The 22,615-nt window shown below is 54.7% G+C and overlaps 1 protein-coding gene across 6 annotated transcripts in view; it reads right to left on the bottom strand.

Moving 5' to 3' along the window:
• CACNA1B (calcium voltage-gated channel subunit alpha1 B) overlaps nt 1-22,615 on the bottom strand; it is a 248,990-nt gene that overhangs the window by 101,364 nt on the left and 125,011 nt on the right. For 4 of the 6 annotated variants that reach the window (XM_054501966.1, XM_054501970.1, XM_054501968.1 and 1 more), the window contains 5 exons: nt 16,793-16,910; nt 13,606-13,673; nt 10,493-10,599; nt 6,038-6,100; nt 1,109-1,891 (listed from right to left, as the gene is read on the bottom strand). In XM_054501966.1, coding sequence (XP_054357941.1) covers nt 1,109-1,891; nt 6,038-6,100; nt 10,493-10,599; nt 13,606-13,673; nt 16,793-16,910 — 1,139 coding nt within the window. Of the gene's footprint in view, nt 1-1,108; nt 1,895-6,037; nt 6,101-10,492; nt 10,600-13,605; nt 13,674-16,792; nt 16,911-22,615 lie in introns of all 6 variants that reach the window. The other 2 variants (XM_054501972.1, XM_054501969.1) reach the window with 2 other exon arrangements.

The following is a 22,615-nucleotide window of genomic DNA, read 5'->3' as shown; positions in this document are numbered from 1 at the left end:
TGGCTCACACCTGTGATCCCGGCACCGGGAAGCAGAGGCAGGAGGATCACTTGAGCCCAGGAGTTCAAGACCAGCCTGGGGAATATGGCGAATCCCCATCTCTACAAAAATTAAAAAATTAGCTGCACGTGGTGACAACGTGCGTGTAGTCCCAGCTATTCAGGCTGGGAAGGCTGAGGTGGGAGGATCGCTTCAGCCCGGGAAGTTGAGGCTGCAGTGAGCCATGATTGCCCCAATGCACTCCACCCTGGGCAACAGTGCAGTCCCGACTCCAATAATAATAATAATAATGCACATCAGCAAAATCCTATCAACCAAAACCCTTAAGCCTCCACGCAGACCAACTAAATCTATAACCACCTGCTCTGCTATTCTGGCATTCTGTATGTTTTTAAAATTACCCTATACACCTCCGTGTCTTTAGTCTGAAAGGCAGGGATGGGCTGACCCACCCACACACAAAGACAGGGCGGCGGCTGGGTTGACCCTAGGCTGGGGCCTCCAGTGGCAAGTATTCTGGTTGGTTTGTGGCCAGTGGGTACCTGGCGACTGCTGGTCTTAGCCACTGGACCACTGTTACCCCAGGCCCTCACAGAGTTGGTTAGTCCTGCCCCAGGGAGCAAGCTGGGCTAGCTGGGGTTCTTTCTGTCATGGTCACACAGCCTGGCCCCCACACCCCGCTCTGCGCCCAGCCCACTGGCCTCCTCAGGCTTCCCTTGGGCCCTCCTGCCTCTCCTTCCTCCACAGCAATCCCGAACTTTCTCTTCTCCCAGGGCCACTTTGTTCTTTCCAAGCCAGTCGCAACAATTCCCCCTTAATCCCTCCCTTCTTAAATAACAGCTGGCGTTCACGGAGCACACACACTCTGCCAAGCCTTTTATGGAGCATACACGCCCTGCCAAGCCTTTTACAGGTCAACCCTGCAAGGCAGGATTGTCACCACCCCACGTGAACGGCATGCAGAGACCCCAGCCCGGACAGCCCTGGACAGGGCAGCGTGGCCGGGGCTGCAGCATCCGCCGTGGACCCCATCCCCGCAGCCACCGCTGGGGCCCGCATCGCCCCGGCCAACCCTTCCCTCCCTGACCCCGCCCAGCCGCGGACTCACCTGGGCTGGTGGTTCCGGAGCTCCTTCTCCTTGTCGGCTTCCACTATCTCAGCCTCCTTCTCCGTGGCTTCCTTCTCTACAGCCTCGTGTGCAGGCTGCGCCTTGTGCCGGGCCCGGTGCCGCCGCGCCGGCTCCTCCCCGCTCTCCGCCTCCCGGGGCCCCGCTCGGGGGCCGCCGCGGTGCCGCGCGCGCCGCTCGCCCTTGGCCCCGGCGCACTCCTTGCTCGGATCCTGGTGCCGGTGCGCGCGGTGGCGTCGGGGCTCCCGCTCGGCCGCCTCCTCGGGGGAGCCGCGCCGGTGGTGCCGCCGGCCGCCCTCGGGGCCTGGGCCTCGGCCGCGCTCGCTCCGCCCCTCCGGGGGCCCCGCGGCCTCCTTGCTGTGGCTGCGGTGCGGCCGCGGCCGCTCCTCCCGGGCACCGGGCTCCCCGCTCTCCGCCTTCGGGGCCTCTGCTCGGGCCTGGTCCCCCGCCGCGGGGGTCTTGTCCTTGTCGCGGTGCCGGTGGTGCCTGCGCGGAGGGTCGACGCCCTCGGGGGCCTCCGCAGCCTCAGGTCGGGCCTTGCCTCCCACGGGCCCCCGCGCGCCGTCGCGGCCCAGCTCCACCACCAGCGGCCGGTCCAGGTGCGTCTTCATGTCGGGCCGCAGATGGCACGTAGTGGCGAAGCGCAGCCGCTCCTCGGGGTCCATCTCGCTGTACAGCGCCTCGCAGCTGGCCCGCAGGTTCTGCAGCCGTAGCTGGCTGGCCCGCTGCTCCCACACCGAGCGCGCCTTGGCCGAGTTCTGCTGCCTGCTGCGGGGAGACTGGCGGTGAGCGCGGCCCCGTCGGCCGCCTGCCCGCCGCTCTCCAGGGAGGCCATAATGGACACACAGCAATGGAGCAATGGCGCAGGGAGGTGGGAGGCGTGGCCACGGGAGCCCCCACACCCCTCGGGGGACGCGGATCAGGTGGGGAACGCCCAAGGGAACCGAATTCAGCCCCGCCCCCTCCCCCCACGGTGTCCCACAGGACCCGCAAGGTGAAAGCACCAGCCTGTCAGGAGGACCCTGGGGGGCTCAAGGAGGCCGAGGGGTACAGGACAGTGGGAATGCACCAGACAGGCCAAGCAGGTGGGTGGGCGGCTGGCCAGGAAGGCCACCGCGGGAGGGAAGGGCAAGTTACAAAGGGCAGGACGGATGGAGAGACAGGAGCCAGGGAGGCCCTGCAGCCTCCCTGGGAGCTGGCCCCTGCTCCAGCACCAGCACAGCTGCTACAGGAAGGGTGGGACACGAGGCCCCTTCTCCAGAGGCACTTCTCCATCGCTGCCTCCAGGAGGCAGGCCACCAGCCAGGTGAAAAGGCTGTTTGCCAGGGAACCCAGGGGGCAGGTGCTGGGGCAGAGCAGACAGCAGCCAAGGGAGCACCTGGCCCTCTCAGGAGCAAACGCAGAGCCTCTGCCAGTCCCCGAGGTGGTCAGCCGCAGCCCCGCAGCTGCCCCCTGGCTCAGTGACCAGGAGCCCAGAAGTCAGGTCTGAAGCTGGAAATGCCCCCTCCCGTGGCCACCAATGCCCTCCTCTCTCTTGACTCCATGGAGAGCCCCTCCCTCTACTGGGAGCAGAGCCAGAACATGGTCCTCAGAGCCCTCCAGCACCAGGGATGGCCAGTGGTCCAGGCTCGGCCCTCACTGCATGGGCTACCAAAGGCCTTGACCCCTAATCCAATGTCATGGGCCCAAGCACCTCCTCTATTCACACATCACACATGGGGCTCCATAGCCCAGAGTGCACAGGAAGCCCTTTGCATTCTGGGCCTTCTGCTGAGTAAGACACCTTTGGATAAGGTCTTATTATCCCAATATTAAGCCCCACCATCGCCAGGGAGAAACCTCATTTGAGGCCAGAGGCCCGCCCTGGAGCCTCCAAGGCTGCCGGATGGTCTTGGCGGCAGCAGTGACTACACCAACAATGAGGGCCATGGCATCTGTGTCCTGCAACTGCCACGTGGTGCTCTGGGCGCAGTGCCCACTTCATCCAGTCCTTACAACCACCTCAAGAATCAGGTGCTACTCTTGTCCCCATTTCACAGATGAAGATACTGAGCTAGAGAGAGGATGTTACTTGCTCAGGGTGCCACAGTAAGTCAGGATCAGACACAGGCAAGAGCAAAAAGGAAAAACATTTCTAAAGAAGACATGAGTCCTTGGCCAGACCCCAACTGCACTAACAGCACAGGCTACAACCACGGCCTGCAGAGGCCCAGGCCAGCGGCCACCAGCTCTGGGGCCCTGAGCCGCTGAGCACCACTCTGACCTGCAAAGACAGAGCAGCCAGATGTGGGAAAGCCCAGTCCCTGCAGCCGGCCCACCCCAGGCAGGTGAACAATAAATCCTGCCCCTTTGTAGAAGTCCAGGCTGCAGTGGGAGCAATGTCCAGGGGCAGCACTTTGCACGAATGAAAGCAGAAGTGTGGTGTCTGTGTCTTGCCTGGGAGCTTGGGTGGGGTGGGAGCAGGCAGGGCTACCTGTAGGGGCCGTCTGCAGACCCCTAGCCTCAGTTGAAGCCCCAGGCCCTGACCTGTATCCCTGATGCATTGAAACTGTGCTGCCCCTGCTCCCAGGGGTGCCCTACAACTGACCCACAGAGGACCCACCAACCCCAACTGGGACCAAGACAAAAGGGCTCTACTGCCAACAGTGCTGGGTGGTGTAAAACAGAAGGCAGCCCCAGGGGCTTGCACCAGGCACAGGAGCCCTGTGAGGGCAGAGGCTGTTCACTGCCTCAAGCCTCCCAGTCCACTCCAGTGCCTGAGAGGGGCCTGGGTTCTGAGCCACTTGGTCAGCAGAGTGGCCCGCTCTGATGAAGCCATGAATCTTGGGGACTAGCATCGCAGTTCCAAAAAGACAGGCAGTGAGGACCATGGGGAACATGCAGAGGCACAGGGTCTGTGTGAAGGTGGGGTGGGCTCCAGACCACATTAGCTCTGCCCTCACCCTTGCATTCAGGTGTGGCTCCTTCTCGCCCAGGAAACACCTGGAGCGGGGAAAGGCCAGGCTGTCTGCTGGACTGAGGGCGCTGTCAGGCTGGCAGGCTACCCTGTGACTACCCAGGCAGAGCAAGGTGCTGAGCAGCCTACGCTAGAGGCACCTGCCCGCCCCACTGCAGCCCCACTGGTTCCACCTGGCCTGTTCCTTCTGGGCCTATCTGCCGCTCTCGGCCCTAACATCACCAGAGACTGCCTGCATCTGCCCTCACTCGGCCTGTACCACCAGGTTCCTCTCTGGAGGTATCCCCTAGGTCTCCGAATCTGCGTGCCAGGCCTCTCTGCATGGTGTCTTAAGTCAGCCTGCACCTCCCCTGGCCACTGTCTCTGTCCTTGCTCTATCTGGCACATATCCACACCAACTTAGAGTGAAGTGTGGCTGGTGACTAATCCAGGCAAAGTCCTGGTTTAAAAGGGTTCTTTAAGGAAGTCACATGGATGACTGGCACCCCGTGTCCTGGCCTCAGCTGGTAGGCACAACCCAGCTGTTCCAGGGAGGAGGGCTCAGCCATGCTCAGCTGGGTGCTGTGGGGAACTGCAGGACTCGGAAGTGGCCTCAAGGTGCTCTGTGGCCCTGCTTTGAGGTCTCTGGGCTCAGACAACCCAGAACTGCTGATAATATGAAGCAGCCCTGGTGTGACACCATGGATACCTGCCATCTGCATTTTTTTTTTTTTTTTTTTTTTTTTTTTTTGGGAGACAGATTCTCACTCTGTTGCCCAGGCTGGAGTGCAGTGGCGCGATCATGGCTCACTGCAACCTCTGCCTCCCGGGTTCAAGCAATTCTCCTGCCTCAGCCTCCCGAGTAGCTGGGACTACAGGCGCCCGCCACCACTCCCGGCTAATTTTTTGTATTTAGTAGAGACAGGGTTTCACCGTGTTGCCCAGGCTGGTCTCGAACTCCTGAGCTCAGGGAATCCGCCCATCTCAGCCTCCCAAAGTGCTGGATTACAGGTGTGAGCCACCACGCCCAGCCTCCATCTGCGTCTTACATCTTATTCCACCCTGCGGATGGATTCAGGATCCAGCATGCTTTCTTGCCCCAGGAGACATCAGTGCCTCTGACAGCCAGCAGCAAACAGTGCTCGTGGAAAGACTGAGCCCAGCTCCATGCTGGCTGCCAGCAAGGAAGCACCGGGCAGGGGGGGCAGGAGCCTCACCACCATTAGGACACAGACAGGACACCTGGCCACTTCCATCAGGGCAGGTGGCCTAACTGCACCTGACCACTTCAGGGACCCCTCACCTGCAGGGCCTGGCCTTGCCCTCCAGGGGAAGCCCCTGCGGACCAGCCATCCATGAGCACTTCCCCATAAGAAGCTGCCCGAGGGGAAGCCAGCCAGTCACTCTCTGGAGGGCCACCCTGGAGTTTCCGTGTCTCTGCCTCGGGCCCTGGGTGGTCTACTGTAAGCTTCACAAGTGGACAACAGCCCTCCGCTCTTGCTAGAACAAGGACTTCCTGAGATCACAGACACAGTCCCTCCCAAGTAAGGGGCCTAGGAGGACCCATAAACGTCCCTAGTGAGCCCCTAAAGAGCACTCTCTGCTGTGCCTGCTCACAGGGCCCTGACCTCATGGGAACCACAAGGAGACCTGAGCCCATGACGCCAGTCCACTCAGGAGAAGCAGACACACTCGAGACACCGGAGTGAGCGGACACAACCATCAGCAGACAAAAAGACAGAGACCAGAAGGGAAAGGAGGAGGGGCTGAGCGCAGAGGGTCTGACCCCATGGCAGGACTCGGGGACATCAGGGAGCAAGCCCACCATTCCCCGCTCAGGCCACGGAAGCCTGGCCTGGAGCTGCCCCATGAAGCAAATGACTTGCGATGAGATAGCAGAGTTAGGAGTGGAAGGAAGGTGTCTGCATGTAGTTATCATGAAGCCATGGATGGAATATCGTAGCAGAGCGACTCACGGTGAGTTCACGCTGGAGACAGATGAGCTGCGAGATACAGTACCTCGAGCTTGCTTTACAAAACTGCACATGCAAAAAACAGAACAGACAGAAGTGAGAAAACCAGAGACAGAGTTCTGAGAGAACCAGTGACACTGAGAGCCACGCCAGTGTAGGCGCAGGCTGCCATGTGCATCTGGACAGGAGGCTGCGGACGCGTCCGTCAGACGGGCACCAGCCGAGACCTTGGGGTGAAAGGGAAGTTGAGAACCAATTCCACACATGCAGAAAAGTGAGACTGAAGTGAGACAGCAAACCCTGTAATGCCTGGAAGACAGAAGCCATTAGCTCAGGGTCCCATCCATCACTCAGCACACACTGCCCAGGACAGGCAGTATGGCTGGGAAGACCCAACACCGATTTTCCTGCAGTTCCAAACAGCCTCCCGCACCCTGCGGCAGGAGGCTGACCGCACTGTCTCCCGGCCCTCGAGATGGGGCAGCGTAGGCTAACAAAGGAGGCGAGGGTGCCCTTTCTGGAGATGCCGCCTGGGCCATGCTGCCAAACCCACCTGCCTTCCCGGCGAGCACCTGGACCCCACTCTGGTTCCAGCCCCAGGGCTCCCCAGGCTGCAACCCAGGCACTTCTGGTCCACCAGCACACCTCCAGGGCAAATCAAACCATACCCCAACCCACCTTCCTTTTGGATGCAGCTCCAGCCATTTCCAAGTGACTTTCAAAGGCTTTTCTAAAACCAACAGAAAGAAACCAAAGCTCCCTTTACAGCCATTTCCCTCCAATTAACTTCCCAGGGGAGGGCCAGGTGGGCTGCAGCCCCTCCTTCTCAAGGCCAAGGTCTCTGTGCCTTTGTGGGCGGTCAGATCAGCTTACTTGCCCACAGGCTCTGGGTTAAAACAGGCATGTGTGTGTGAGAGGGTGTGTGAGTGTGACACTGTGTGTGTGAGACTGTGTGTGTAAATGTGTGAGATTGTGTATGTGATTGAGAGTGTGGGATGATTATAACTGAATGTGTGAGATTTTGAGTGTTGTGAGGGTGGGTCTGTGTGTATGTGTGTCTGTGTGAGTCTGTGTATGATTCTGTGTGTGCTTCTGTGACTGTGTGTCTGTGTGTACCTGTGTATAGGTGTGTATGTGAGTCTGTGTGCCTGTGTGTGTGCTTGCCTACATGTATTTGTGAGCGTGTGTGTGTGAGTGTCAGTGTGACTCTGCAGGCTGCCAGTGTTCAGAAATCCATGTGAGGATGAGGCTGACCCAGCAGAGAACCAGGAAGACATGTCCCTTTAAGCAGTGTCACCTGAGGCCCACCTTAGTGTCCCTTCAAGCAGCTGTCACCTGAGGCCCACGATACGCACAGCACTGCATGCGACACACTAGGGTGCCCTTCTGAGGCAGGTTCTGGCACCGTCTGTGTCAAGCCAAACAGAGCATCACTGAGAGCCTCTCAAACACCAAGGACACTCCAAGTCCTCCCAGCACCCAGGGCACCAAGCCTGGCACTGGCCCCGCTCCGCAGGCCACGCAGCACAGCGGTGGGGGGCAGGAGCAGGGTGAAGGGTACTCAAGGGCACTGCTCTCGCCCAGCCCAGCAGCTCAAGGTGCTGGAAATGAGAGCAGGGCAGGAGGCGGCGCTGCTCGTCCCACCAGGAGAACAGGAAGCAGACGAGGACAGATGACAGACAGCTTTCAGCCCTCGGAGGTCTCAGCACAACACAGGCACGCAAACAGCAGCAGCAGGGCCAGGCCTCACCAGGTGCAGGGCCCTCCTTGAAGGAAACCCCTCAAGGTTGTTTCCTGCAGGGTCTCTTGTGGCAGAAATCAGACTGGCTGTCATGTCCAACCGGCGGGCTGAGGACATGCCACAGAGGATGAGGGCCCACAGCTGCACCCCAGGCAGGGACCATGGGGGCTGACACCTGGATGCCTCGGGCTGGCTTGGGCTGGCTGCCCCTTGGCACGTGTGAGGGCTGCAGCCTGCTTGAGTTGAGGATGCTGGCACTGGAGCTGACACCTGGCTCCAGACCCACTGTGAGGCAGAACACCTAGGGTTCCCCCGGGAGAAAAGAAGCTCTTTCCTCACGTAGGAATCAGCGTGGTGCTCAGGCCAACAGGTGGTGTCGATGTACCCTGTGCCCAAGGATGCCAGTCTACTGCCTTGTTCCTGCATAGCAGTGTCTCCAAACCAGGACAGGGCAGCAGATAAGGAAGAGTGTCCAGCCTCCTTTTCAGGCAGCCTGACTCAGGCTCCATGACTGCCAGGGACCTGGCAGCCTTTTCTGCAAGGTCTCAGGCCAGATGGGAGTGGACATCCTCCCATACCCCCAGGAGGAGGCAGGGCCGGCAGGCAGCAGGGGTCAAGGGACAAGTGCTCGCCTCCAGGAACAACAGAGAAGGCAAGTCCTCAGGAGAACAACAGGAGGCCTGCGCGAGGCCAGGAGCTGAACACATCACTGGCCCCATCTACTGCAGACCACCCACCTGCAGAGCTCACAGAGCCCTGGTAGCAAACCCCCGGACCAAGTAACCAAACTAAGTGGACTAAATAACTCACGGACCAAATAACCGAATTGGCCAAGACAATGAAAGATCGAAATTAAACAACTGAGGACTGAGCCCCCAGCAGTCTTCTGCGTGATGGCCACCGTGTCCACAGCTGCCGAGTTCCCCTGCACGGCCCTCCAATCCCTGCCTGAGTCCCCGGCGGGCTGCAGCCTGTTCTAGCTGCTTCTGCCCCAAAGACCAGCACTTTCTGCTAGGCTTACAGGCAGGCCCTCCGCAAACACCATCTTCCTGGTGCCCTCCAGGCAGGATCAGGGCTGGTATGGGTGTGCACACACTCAGCACATGCACTCACACACATGCTCACTGTGCAACTCTCAAGTGCACACACACACCTAGCACACTCATCCACATGCCAGCATGCTTACCCAGCAGTGCAGACACATGTCACACACACATACCTAGCACACTCATCCACATGCCAGCATGCTTACCCAGCCGTGCAGACACACATCACACACACACCTAGCACACTCATCCACCTGCCAGCATGCTTACCCAGCAGTGCAGACACACGTCACACACACATACCTAACACACTCATCCACATGCCAGCATGCTTAGCAGTGCAGACATGTCACAGACACATACCTAGCACACTCATCCACATGCCAGCATGCTTATCCAGCAGTGCAGACACACGTCACACACACATACCTAGCACACTCATCCACATGCCAGCATGCTTACCCAGCCATGCAGACACATGTCACACACACATACCTAGCACACTCATCCACATGCCAGCATGCTTACCCAGCCATGCAGACACACATCACACACACATACCTAGCACACTCATCCACCTGCCAGCATGCTTACCCAGCAGTGCAGACACACGTCACACACACATACCTAACACACTCATCCACCTGCCAGCATGCTTATCAAGCAGTGCAGACACACGTCACACACACATACCTAACACACTCATCCACATGCCAGCATGCTTAGCAGTGCAGACACGTCACAGACACATACCTAGCACAGTCATCCACATGCCAACATGCTTACACAGCAATGCAGACACACATCACTACAGATGCACCTGTGACTGCACCCGGCCCTGTGCTCCATGTTCACGGCAGGGCGGGTGGCCGGCTGAAGAGCTGGGGCCCGCCCATCAGCACGGGGAATGGGAGATGTCGGGGGTGGGCATGCAGCCAGACGGAGCTAGTGGCTCCAGAGCTAAATTCAGCTGGGCCTAGAGAACAAGCTCCCAGTAGGGGCATCTCTGCACTCTTGTGGCCCACCCTGTGACCAGGCCATGGGCCAGACTTTCCTGCCTCCCTTCCCGGGGACTGACCTCCCCACAGCTCGGCTCAGTGCAGCCTTTGGCCCTGGGCTGGACACTTTGCCCAAACTCTAAAGCCCCTAACACCTCCAAATGTGCTTCTGTGGAATACGCAGTTTTCGCCAGAATAACTTCCTTTAACATCCATCCCAGTACCAAACACTTGCAGAGACATTTTTGGAAACTGCAGTAAGTCTCTCAGACTGCTCAGGTATCACCTAGAATCTCTTGGCTCATAAAATAAATTTCTGAAAAGCTGTGCATAAAATCAGCTTACTGACTCCCTCCCCTAACTGATTCACAGTTGCCTGGGGAGGGGCCTGGAGCCACCCTGAGGCCATCCAGGGAGTGAGTATCATGGCAGAGACAATCCCAGCCACAATGTGAGGGCTGTGGCTGGCCACACCCTGGCCCTGCTCTTACTGAGAAAAAGCCCTGGAGCCCCCGGGCTCTCATCCCAGTTCCGAGGAGGGGCTATGTCCTCACCCGCCAAGGCCAGGGGCCCCCTGAGGAAGCCTCTGGAAGGGGCGCCCTGGGGAGGGCCCAGCCAGGAGACCCCGCAGCAGCCCCACTGCCACCCCACAGTCCACTCCCAGGAGCCTTACGCAGCGATGGAGATGTTCGCGGCAGACATGGGGCTGACTTCAGCCACTTCTTTGGCTTTTTGCAGAGCTAGCTTCTGATTGGCTGCTTCTTCCATCTCCTCTTCATCCTGTTTGAGCAAAGAGAAATGTCCAGTTCCCCTCACAGTGTTATAGCCACTCTAACACCATCAGCTCTTCCTCCAGGGGCCTCAAAAAATACACAGTGCTGCTCTCTATCCAGTGGAGACAGGCAGCCAACCCCTGAGTGAATGTGGCCCCCCACGACCCGTTCCACAGGAGCTGTCTCTGGTCCTCTCCAGGGCCTCCCCTTCTGTGTCTGTGATTCGAAGGTAATGGTCACTGGGATTCCTTCCTCGGTGCCCTCTTGCTTGTGCCGTCTCCCTGGAGGCGACGGCCTCACCTCTGTGCTATCCTGACCTTACTCTGAGCTCTAACCCAGGTACCCAGCCACTGCCTGGATATTTCCATTTGTTTGTTTTGTTTTTTGTTATTTGTTTTTTTTTATTTTTTAGAGACAGGGTCTCGCTCTGTCACCCAAGCTGGAGGGCAGTGGCGCAATCTCAGCTCACTGCAGCCTTGACTTCCCAGGCTTAAGCGATCCTCTCACCTCAGCCTCCCATGCAGCTGGGACTCCAAGCACGTGTCATCACGCCTGGCTAATTTTTTTTAATTTAATTTTTCTTGAACTCCTAGGCTCAAGTGATCCTCCCACCTCTGCCTCCCAAAGTGCTGGGAGTATAGGTGTGAGCTACCATGCCTGGCCTTCAGCTTGTCTGTACCATGGCACCTCAAACTTGCCCACTGAAATGCAAATCTGTCCCTCCTTTTGTCCCACCTGTCCCCCCAAAAGCATCTGTCACACTTTAACAAAGCCAAGAGCAAGGGCAAGAGGCTCTGCACCCGTGGCTAAGTCCTGACCCAGCACTGCCCACAAGCACTGCCACCAGGAGGGCATCCAGTGGGGCCACGCACCACCTTTGAGCTTTTCTACCTGGAGCCAGCAGACCATGTCTGTCCCCATGTCCCCGGCTGTGGCTGTGAGAAGCCTCTCCCTGTCTCCCCCACTCCTGGGTGACCACTTGCAGTGCCTGGCCCTGAACTTCACATGGCTCCTGCCCTCAGGGCTGGGCATGTGCACATGTGCAGACAGGTGCAGTTTCCTCTGCCCCCTCTGGCCCTGACCCTAAGTCACTAAACAAGACCAACATGCTCGGCACCTGGGTTCAGTAGTTCTGGGCTGAGACCACAGGCCTCAGAATGGAGGCTACGACTTCCATATCGTCCATTGGGACTGCTGGGGCCACCACTGTTTCCTCAAAACCCTGAAGCCCAGACCCACCTGGCTCCCCTGGGAGCTAGCATTCCCAATGTTCCCTAAAATGTCCTTGAATCTGTTTTCAGGGCACAACACTGGCAAAAACTAAGTCCCTTGTTAGCTGCCTGCAAATTTCCCTCCACAGAGAAGAGACCTTCAAACTTCAAGCCCAGAGAGGAGGCAAAGCCACACCCAGGTCCGTCCTCGCAGACTCGGCTCCATCCAGCTTCCCATCCTCTGGGGCAGGGACTTTGCCAGTCACTCCAGGGAGTGTTCTAAAGTCCCCTGGAAGGTCTAAAACAAATTCAAGTTTATCCTCGCTTCAAGAGGTACATAGTGCTGTAATACTTTTGTGGGAATATTATGGGAATATAAGGGAAGGGGATGGTCAAGTCATAACCTTTGGGGCTCTTGGTCAGCCCAGAAAAATGCCCACAGCCAGACACAGACAGGCCCCCAGTGGCCCCAATCCTCAGAGAAGAAATTCCTAAATGAGGCCAGTTACACAAAAGGGGGCCACCAATGAGGGTACATGTGTGTGGACACAGGGCCCCAAGGACATGGCTTCCTCCATGCATCTTCCTTCATGACAGAACTTAAAGAGACAGCGGGGCCCCAGCGCTCCAGTGCAGCCCACCCAGGACAGCTAGGGCCCCGGGCTCCAAGGCAACCCCGGCACCAAGGAGAGCTCTGTGGGGGCTTGGGCTCCCCCAACCCAAGCGGCCCAGCTGAAGACAGGAACAGAGAGAAGCCAGAAACCGGAGCGCCAGGGAGGAATCCGGGCCCCCAGGCATGGCCATGGCCCAGGTCTGGAGGTGTGGGAGTAAGAAGGCTGAGCAGAAGCAAAGGGAGGCTCAGGCTGCAGCTGGCACACCGCATGGACCACACCCCCCTCCTGGAGAGCTGGGCTGGGGGAGCAGGGGCACCTGCACAGCACTCACTCTTGGAGAAGCTCTGTGGCACACCTGCATCTCTGCTGCCCATGGACAGAAATCCTGAACCTGCCTCTCTCAGCCCCGGAACCGGGAAAGCATGGAGAGACATTGGACTGGAGTGACAGAACTGTGTCAGACCCCTAGACATGCACAGGTGCATGCAGACACCTGTCCAGGGATGGTGCACAGGCAGAAGAGGGCACACAGTGACACATACACAGAGACACGCAGGTACATGCTGATGTGCAGAGCATGCACGTGGGACATTTGCAGCGTGGTTTATGCCAAACCAGAAGGCAGCACCACCTCTACCAGGAGCTAGGGCTTGAGTCAACACACAAGCCTGCGACTGAGATGGCAGGTGGCCACACTACAAGTGTCCAGGGCTGGGGAGAGCATGACCAGGCGGGGGCTGTGTCATTCAGAGGGATATCACAGAGGGAGACATGTACAATTGCATCCCCCACCAGGCTCAGGGATGAGATTAATATTTAAATGGCAGCCGCTGGGCACTGCCTTAAGCAGCAGCTGTCCCACTGTGGCACAGCTGTGCTGGGACAGGGTGACCAGCTGCTCCTCCTGCTCAGGCCCCTCCTGCTCCCAGCACACCCTGCCGTTCAGGCCGTTCTTCCCAGTGCTGGCTTCTCTGAGAGCCTGCCTGTCCATCTGCCTTAAGGGCTCTGGCTCTCCTTTCATCCTCAGCTCCAGCCTCCAGCCCCTGAGTGACAGACCAGCCTCTGCCCGCCAGGACCCAAGGCAACGCTCCTGGACACAAGGCCCTAACCCAAGACCCAGACTCCTCCTGGCTGCAGCCACATTCAAGTGACATGGGCTGACACCAGTCCCTCCCTGTCCCCACCTACCTTGGTCAGCTCTTGGGCGTTGGCCAGGTTGTCCACAGCAATGGCCAGAAAGACATTCAGCAGAGTGTCTGGTTGGGTCCAGCTGAGGAAGGGAACCTCTGCCCCACATGGCCCCACAGTCACACTGCAGCTTCCCCCATCTCCCCAGATCCCAACCAGCCTCCAGCCTCCTTCCCTTGGCACCTACCAGCTCCCCCAGGCCCCATCCCCAGACACACTCCAGCCCAGCCACTAGGCCCTCCAGCCCCCTGTTCCGTCCTCACCTCCAGCCTCTCTGCCAATCCCTCCTTTCCTCAGCCTCCCATCACCCAGCCTCCCCTAATGCTCACCTGAGCCTCTTCCCCAAACCCAGCTCTTTCGGGCTGACTGTGCAGGAGCAAAGCTCAGAGGCCATGCTGGAGCCATCTGCCTCTGCCTCCTAACGAGGGCCCATGGTCTGCCTGCTGTGCTCCCAACTCCCCAAGCCCTGGCCAACACAAGAAGCCTCCCCACAAACAGCTCCTACTCCACAGGCTCCAGGTGGGGCTCCACTGCCTTCTGGGTCCTGTGACCAGAGACCACCTCAGACAAACCACGAGCTTGCAAACCCACCTGCGGCCAGCACATGCTGGGCCCCAAGTCCTAGGCCCATAGATGCCGCCTAGTGCTACCTTCCCCTCCTTTCCATTTCCTTTTCCTGCATGGTGTCCTGGGGCCTCTTCCTTGCGGCATCCCCCCTCTAGATTGCAGGACTCGCGTCAGGCCATGGAGACGGCAGATGGCATGATCTGGTTCCTGGGACTGCACCTTGCCTCAATTGACCTCCTAGGACCCAGTGTGAGGTGCTGCCTCACCTTTTAGAAATGAAGAAACCAAGGCCCAAAGGGAAGCACCTGCCACAGGTCCCGGCACAGGCACCACCTGGGGTGTGCGGCTTCCTCCTCAAAGCTCGTGGGACCAGGTCCTTGTCCCGTCACGGTGTTTTTCTTTGCAAAAGGAACTCTTCACCCATCACTGGAAGCTGCCTTTTCCTGAACGCTCACCTCCCTGCCCCTGCGCAGTTTCCCAGAACCACCCCAGACATAGTCAGGACCCCGACTGTGACTTGGATCTGCCCCTCCAGACCCTGGCCATTGGGGGTGCCCTCCTGGCCATTTTATCACTCCAGGTTTCTCAGCCAAGGCCCTGCTGGCATTTGGGGCTGGGCAATCCTCTATGGGATGGCAGGCAGCACCCCTGGTCTCCGTCCACTTGAGGCCATCAGCCCCTCCCCATCAGTGCTGACAACCAAAACTGACTCAGACGCTGCCAAATGTGCCACAGCATCTGTGGGGAGAGGAAGCTGCCCCCGTTAGAACCTTGCACTCCACATGATCCAGCCCGTTTCACCACAGGCCTGCGACTCACCCCTGCCCAGGCTACAGCCACTCTCCCTGTGGTACTGGCCTCTGCCAGGCCTAGTAGCAGCTGGCTCTGTATGAGGCCAACAGCAGTGGCCCTGGCAGGTCAGGTCCCTCTCTGGCTGGACAGGTGCCCCCTCCCTGGGGGTCAAGGGAGCGCATACCCCAGGCCAAAGCTTCACAGGCGAGTCCATGCAGAGCTCCAGCAGAGCCCACAGGGCAGGACACTGAGGCCAGGCTGACACCTCCAGGCACCAGCCACAGCCACTGACACCCTCAGAGGCCTTTCCATGCCCAGAAAGCAGGACCAAGGGCCATGCCCCTTGGGATCCAGCAGGACTGACGCTGAGTGGACAGGGAGGGGGACGCTCGTGGCCCTGAGTGTCAGGGTCAGACTCAGCTATGGCGAACCACTGGCCACTGCTCTGTCTTGAGGCAGAGGCACCTCCTTCTGGACACTGGCTGTCCTGTCTGAGGCCTCCGTCCCTCTCTGACAACCGTGGCTGCCTTTCTTTGGTGCCTCTGGTGCCAGCCCCAGGGCTACCCATCTCCAAAGCAGACACTGCCCTCTCAGGCTCTCTGGAGCCCCTCCTAGGCTCACACTTAACTTCCCAGGAAGGCTGGATCCCCCACTCTGGGGACCAGGACCTGAGCTGCAGCCTAAGGACCACCCCATGACTAACAAGGCTGAGAGAGGGAGCCCCTGCTGGGCCAGCCTAGGAGAGGCGGAGCAAGTAACGAGCAGCCAGGGAGATGGAGACGGGAAAGAGGGTGAAGTCTGCAAGGGCACTGATGGCAACTGTACCAGTGAGGCAGAGACAAGGACAGACAGATGGGGTGGAGTGGCCGCCGTGTGTGAGAAGGTCGGGGGAGAAGCAGAGCCGGGATGGTCAACTGTGAGACATTGTCTCCAGCTCCTCGGGGCCCTGCGGGGTGTTCTGTCACAGCAGTTCTCAAAGTGGGGTCCCCAGACCAGAAACACGGGCTCCCCCTGCAGCCTGTGAGAATGCACATTCTCAGACCCCGGCCCAGCCCCACTGCCTCTGACACCCTGGGCTAGGGCTGGAATCCAGGCTTACCATCCCTCAGGGGCCTGTGATGCCCAGATGAGTTTGAGAACCAAAGATACTTCTCCTAGGCCTGAACTTCCCACCTCAGCTACAGGGGGATCCACACTCACACTGCCTGTCATAGCCCTCACCCTCGCCTATACCACGAACGCTGTAGTTCTCCCTCCAGATCTTCCTTGGCCCCAGCCCTGTCCCTATCATGGCCCCTGGCTGAGGCAGAGCTCACCACCGGCGGCTGGGCTCGCTCTGACCCCACCGACTCACCCTCTGACTCAAGGTCCAGAAACAGCCCAACTGACATCCTCCAGAGAAAACCTTTCCTTACATTTCTCTGCAAAGGGGATGGTATCAGCAGGGGAAAGGGCTCCTTTTTAAAGCCCAGTGCCAAAACCTAAGTACGCAATTAAATAAAAGTGAAAACAAAAACCCACCTGCCCAGAGTGTGAGGCTCCCCGACTGCTGCTCAGAGTCCGTCCTGGGCCTGCTGCTGGCCGCACCCACCCCCACCTCTGGATACCCCGACACGCAGCAGCTCATGCTCCCTCAAGCTGAGTCCCAAAGCCTCCAGACCCCTGCGCTCCAGCCACCTGCAGAATGTTCTCCATCTGCACTCAACTCTGAGAATGCACCTCTCATGTCCACAGCCCCCAGTCCTCCTGGAGGGATCCATGTGGCGGCCATGGGGAAGAGGAGGGCCAAGCACTGACCACCCTCTGCCCCAGCCCCACAGAAGGATACAGTTTCCGAACAGCGTCAGGACAATGAAGTAAAAGGACGAGAACATGCCTTTGCTGACGCCGCCTTGTGATTCGATCCCGTGATACATCACTGCGTTCCAGTCCTCTCCCGTCAGGATCTGCCAGGATGGAGAGAACACAGGGCAAGCCCCCGTGGCTGCCTTCCCCACACACACGCACCCCCACCCACATGAGTGTATGTGCACCGCCACGTCCACGCGCACTGCCACGTCCACACACGCACATCCAGGTCTTTAGATGATGCTGTCTCCGACGGTCTGGGCATCCCAGGGTCCTCTAGAAAAGCTTCCAGAAGGACATGGCTGCAGAACTGGGTCTTAAAAGACTAACATACTCTAGGTTTTCAGCCAGAAATGAAAAGGGAGCTCCCAACAGGAGGAGGTGGGCAGAGCTGAAGAGGGCAGCAGTGAGCTCAGGCATGGAGAGACGAAGCAGCGCCATCCACGTCACTGCAGTTAAGGAAGCCGAGGTTCACAGGGGACTGGGCTGCACACGGCCACCCAGCAGAAGCAGAGCCTTATGCTCTCAGTTCCTGCCACTCCACTTGGTGGGTCCAGCCTCACAGCCTGGCTAAATGCAACCCTTGTCCTAGTAGCCATGTCTCTTTTCTACTTTTATTTCTGGAAACATACAAGAAAATAAAATAATTAACACTCATGTGTCCCCCACCCAAAATGGAAATTTTGCCCCATGTGCAATGGTCCCCCTCCCCATGACCAACTCCAACCAGGGATCTGACACAGATCCAAGTCTTTTTTCTTTTTTCACTTTCTATTTATTTGTGGGTGTTTTTAAATTTCTTTTCTTTTTTTTTTTTTTTTTTGACATGGAGCTTTACTCTGTCATACAGGCTGGAGTGCAGTGGCGCGATCTCGGCTCACTGCAAGCTCCGCCTCCCGGGTTCACGCCATTCTCCTGCCTCAGCCTCCCAAGTAGCTGGGACTACAGGCACCCGCCACCTCGCCCGGCTAATTTTTTTGTATTTTTAGTAGAGACGGGGTTGCACCGTGTTAGCCAGGATGGTCTCCATCTCCTGACCTCGTGATCCGCCCACCTCGGCCTCCCAAAGTGCTGGAATTACAGGCGTGAGCCACCGCACCCGGCCGTTTTTAAATTCTTTTTATCGATACATAGTATTTGTACATATTTTAGGGTATTTGTGGTATTTTGATACATGCATACAATGTGTAATGATCAAATAGGGTATTCGGCATATCCATCGCCTCAAACATTTAGCACTGTGTTGGGAACATCTCAAACCTTTTCTTCTGATTATTTTGAAATAGACAATATATTGTTGTTAGTTACAGTCACCCTACCATGCTATCAAACACTAGGACTCACTCCTTCTATCTAACTGTGTTTGTACCCCTTAACCACTCTCTCTTCATCCCCTCTTCCCACAGCCTTCCCACCTTCTGGTAGCCATCATTCTAACCTCTACCTCCAGATCAGCTTTTTTGCTCTCACATCTGAGTGAGAACATGTGAAGTTTGTCTTTCTGTGCCTGGCTTATTTCACTTAACTTAATGACATCCACTTCCATCCATGTTGCTGCAAATGACAGGATTTCATTCTTTTTGTGGCTGAATAGTGTTCTGTTATATATACACCATATTTTCTGTATCCTTTCATCTGTTGACAAGCACTTAGGCTGATCCCGTATCTTTGCTACTGTGAATAGTGCTGCCATGAGCATGAGGAGGCAGGCACCACTTCCATGTTCCAACTTCCTTTCCTTTGGATAAACACCCAGCAGTGGGATTTTTGTGGTATGGCTCCTCTTGAGGAGCCTCCATACTGTTTCCCAGAGTGGCTGGACTAATTTACATTCCCATCAACAGTGTGAGAGAGTTCCCTTCTCTCTATATCCTTGGCAGGATTTGTTAATTTTGTCTTTGATAATAGCCATCCCAAATGGGTGAGACAATACCTCACTGTGGTTTGGATTTGTCTTTGCCTGATGATTAGTGATGTTGAGTATTTTTTCATACATCTGTTGGCCATTTGTATGTCTTCTTTTGAGAAATGTCTATCCAGAGCCTTTGCCCACTTTTAAATGTGATTATTTGGTTTTTTTGCTATTGAGTTGTTTGAGTTCCTTGTATATTGTGGATAGTAGTCCGTTGTTGGATGAATGGATCCAAGTCTTTAGGGTTCCACTACACATCACACACATTCACGTATGTATGAACAGAATACTGCATATGTGCTAAACATGGACAGGAAGTTACCAGACTACACATCATTCTTCAACTTGCTGTTTTCATTCAACAATACAGCTTTGAGGTTTCCCCATTCTTTTTTTTTTTTTTTTTTTTTGAGACAGGGTCTTGTTCTGTTTCCCAGGCTGGAGTGCAGTGGTGTGATCTTGGCTCACTGCAACCTCTGCTTTCTGGGCCCAACCAATCCTCACACCTCAGCCTCCTGAGTAGCTGGGTCCACAGGCAGGTGCCACCATGCCCAGCTAATTTTTTGTATTTTTTAGTAGAGATGGGGTTTTGCCATGTTGCCCAGGCTGGTCTTGAACCCCTGGGCTCAAACAATCAGCCCCCCTCAGCCTCCCGCAGTGCTGAGATTACAGGGGTGAGCCACCGCACCCGGCTCTTCATGTTGATACATATAAATCTACTTACTCGTGTAAACCATCACACGGTTTTCCTTCCATTTACCCATTTTCCTTCTCACAGGTACTTTTAGTGGCTTCCGGGTTTTTGCTGCCGTGTCCCCTTGTGCACATGTGAAGTTTCTCAAGAACTGAAGCTGCCAGATATGTACGCTATGCACACCTTCGCCGACTTCACTAGACATTTCCAAAATGGTTGTCCCAAATCATACTCCCGCCAGCAGCAGAGGATGGTTCTTCATCACATCCTCACACCACCCATGGCACTGTCATGCCCTTTGATAGTTCCCAATCTGATAAAGGTGAAAGGGCTTAAAAGCACTGGCCAGGCGTGGTGGCTCACGACTGTAGTCCCAGCACTTTGGGAGGCCAAGGTGGGAGGATCACTTGACCCCAGGAGTTCGACATCAGCCTGGGCGACATAGTGGGACCCCATTTCTACCAAAAAAAAAAAAAAAAAAAGGCAAGCCAGTGAGTTTGAACATTTCTCCTGCCCAGGGGCCCTTAGATCTCTTCTGTGCCCTGCCTGCCTTTCAAACCCCCCGGCTCCTATTTCTGATGACTCATCTTTTTCTTACTGACTTTTGAGACTTCCCTATGTATTCTCCATCTACTAATACTCTATTTGCATTATCTATTGTAAATATCTTTAGTCTCCTGTTTGCTTTTATTTTTGTATTAAAAAAGTTTAATGTAATTAAATATCAGTCTTATCAGTCTGTTCCTTTATGTTTTCTGCTTTTTGCATCTTAAGAAATTCCTCTCCATCCAAGGTCATAAAGATATTTTCACTACACACACACACGGCAAGGAGTGGTGGTTCACACCTGTAATCCCAACACTTTGGAGATAGAGACCAGCCTGGGCAACACAGTGAGACCCTGTCTACAAAAAAATTTTTTTAATGAGCTAGGTGTGGTAGTACGCACCTGTAGTCCCAGCTACTCAGAAGGCTGAGGCAGGAGGATCACTTGAGCCAGTTGTGTGAGCTATGCTCATGACACTGTACTCCAGTCTTGGCAATAGAGCAAGACCCCATCTCCATTTAAAAAAAAAGAAATTTGGAGATGGGGTCTTGCTCTATTGCCAAGGCTGGAGTGCAGTGGCACAATCGCAAGACCCCATCTCCATTAAAAAAAGAAATTTGGGCCAGGTGCAGTGGCTCACGTTTGTAATCCCAGCACTTTGGGAGGCCAAGGTGGACTGATCACAAGGTCAGGAGTTGAAGACCAGCCTGGCCAACACAATGAAACCCTGTCTACTAAATATACAAAAATCAGCTGGGCATGGTGGCAGGTGCCTATAATCTCAGCTATTTGGGAGGCTGAGGCAGGAAAATCGCTTGAACCCGGGAGGCAGAGGTTATAGTGAACCAAGATCGCACCACTGCACTCCAGCCTGGGCAACAGAGCTAGATTGCATTTCAAAAAAGAAAAGAAAAGAAGAGAAATTCCTCTCCATCCAAGATCATAAAGATATTTTCATAATATATATTTTTTTCTTTCTTTTCTTCTAAAGACTGGGTCTTGCTCTGTTGCCCAGGCTGCAGTGGCGCGATCCTAGCTCATTATAACCTCAAACTCCTGGCCTCAAGTAATTCTCCTGTCTTAGTCTCCCACGTAGCTGGGACTGCAGGGGTGCACCATCAGCTATATTTTTTTTTTGTGGATATGGGCTCTCATTATGTTGCCCAAGCTGATCTTGAACTTAAGAGCCTCAAGCGATACTCCCACCTCAGCCTCCCAAAGCACTGGGATTATAGCATGAGCCACCATGCCTGGCCTCTTATTCTTTAAATCATCTTTAAATCATTTTCAAGTTTGATTTTTTACATTTAGGTTCCTAATCCAACTGAAGTTTTGTGCACGCATGGAGATGATGATCCAATTTTTTTCATACAGAAAGCCAATTTTCCCAGACCCAAATTTTTGAATAGTCCATCCTTCCTCCATTGATTTCCAATGACATCTTTCTCATATAACCAGCTTTCTATATATGTTTGGAATGTTTCCGGGTTCTCTGGTCTGTTCTTTTGATATTTCATTTTTACATATACCACACTATTTTCATTACCATAGCTTTATAAAAAGTCATGATATATGGTAGGACAAATTTCTTCTTCCTGAATTGTCTTTTCTTGGACTTTTACTCTTCCATATAATCAATATGCTGAATTCCAAGAACAGTCCCATTGGAATTTGGATCAGGATTGTGTTGATTCATAAATTAAATTGGGGAGAACTGACACATTCACCATTTTAAGGCTTCCTACTTATAAACATCTCTCTGCACACATTCAGCTCCTTAAGGCCTTGAATGACATTTGGTAATTACTGCAACAAAAGTCTTGCATAATTTTAGTTAGATTTATTTCTGGGTACCTGGAAGTTTTGTTACTACTGTGAATGAGACCTTTCTTTTAAATTGAATTTTCTAATTGAATAATGTTATTATATAGAAAAGCTATATTTTTGTACATTTATCCTATGTTCAGCAATACTGATGAATTTTCTTATTATATCTAATATATTATCTAGGATTTTCTATAGTAAATAATCACATTTGAAAATAATAATAGTTTTTTTCTATTCCTTTCTGGTCTTTTTACTTCTTTCTTTTTTCTTACTACATTAGCTTCAACTGCTTGAATAGTAGGCATCCTTATTTTCCTTTTAACAATACTTCTAATCTTTTACTATTATCTATGATCCTTGCTATGGTCTCTTTTAAATAACAGCATTATTGGGATATAATTCGCCCATTTAAAGTGTATACAATAGTTTTTAGTATACTCACAAATATGAGTCACCATTATCACAGTCCATTTTAGAACATTTTCATCCCTTCAAAAAAAGAAACTCATACCCATCAGCTACCACCCATCCTGGTTGTAGGGTTTTTGTAGATATTCTTTACCAGATGTTTTTAAACTCCTGTCAATTCTTAGTATGACTTTTTTTATTGTGAATTAAAGTTTACTTTTATCAATGTTTCACTTTTCTGCATCTATGACACATGTTCTCTTTTAACCTGTAGAGATTAGGAATTATACTGACAATTTCTTGTATTATTTGTATTTCTTGTGTTACTAGAATGAACACAGTTTAGCTATGAGGTTCTTTTTTAATATATGCAGCTGATTTGATTTTTTAATAGATTTTAGATTATTTGCAGACA

This window comes from Pongo pygmaeus, chromosome 13 (assembly GCF_028885625.2).
Source record: "Pongo pygmaeus isolate AG05252 chromosome 13, NHGRI_mPonPyg2-v2.0_pri, whole genome shotgun sequence".
Classification (NCBI taxonomy): Eukaryota; Metazoa; Chordata; class Mammalia; order Primates; family Hominidae; genus Pongo; species Pongo pygmaeus.
This window is presented reverse-complemented; position numbering and strand designations above follow the sequence as displayed.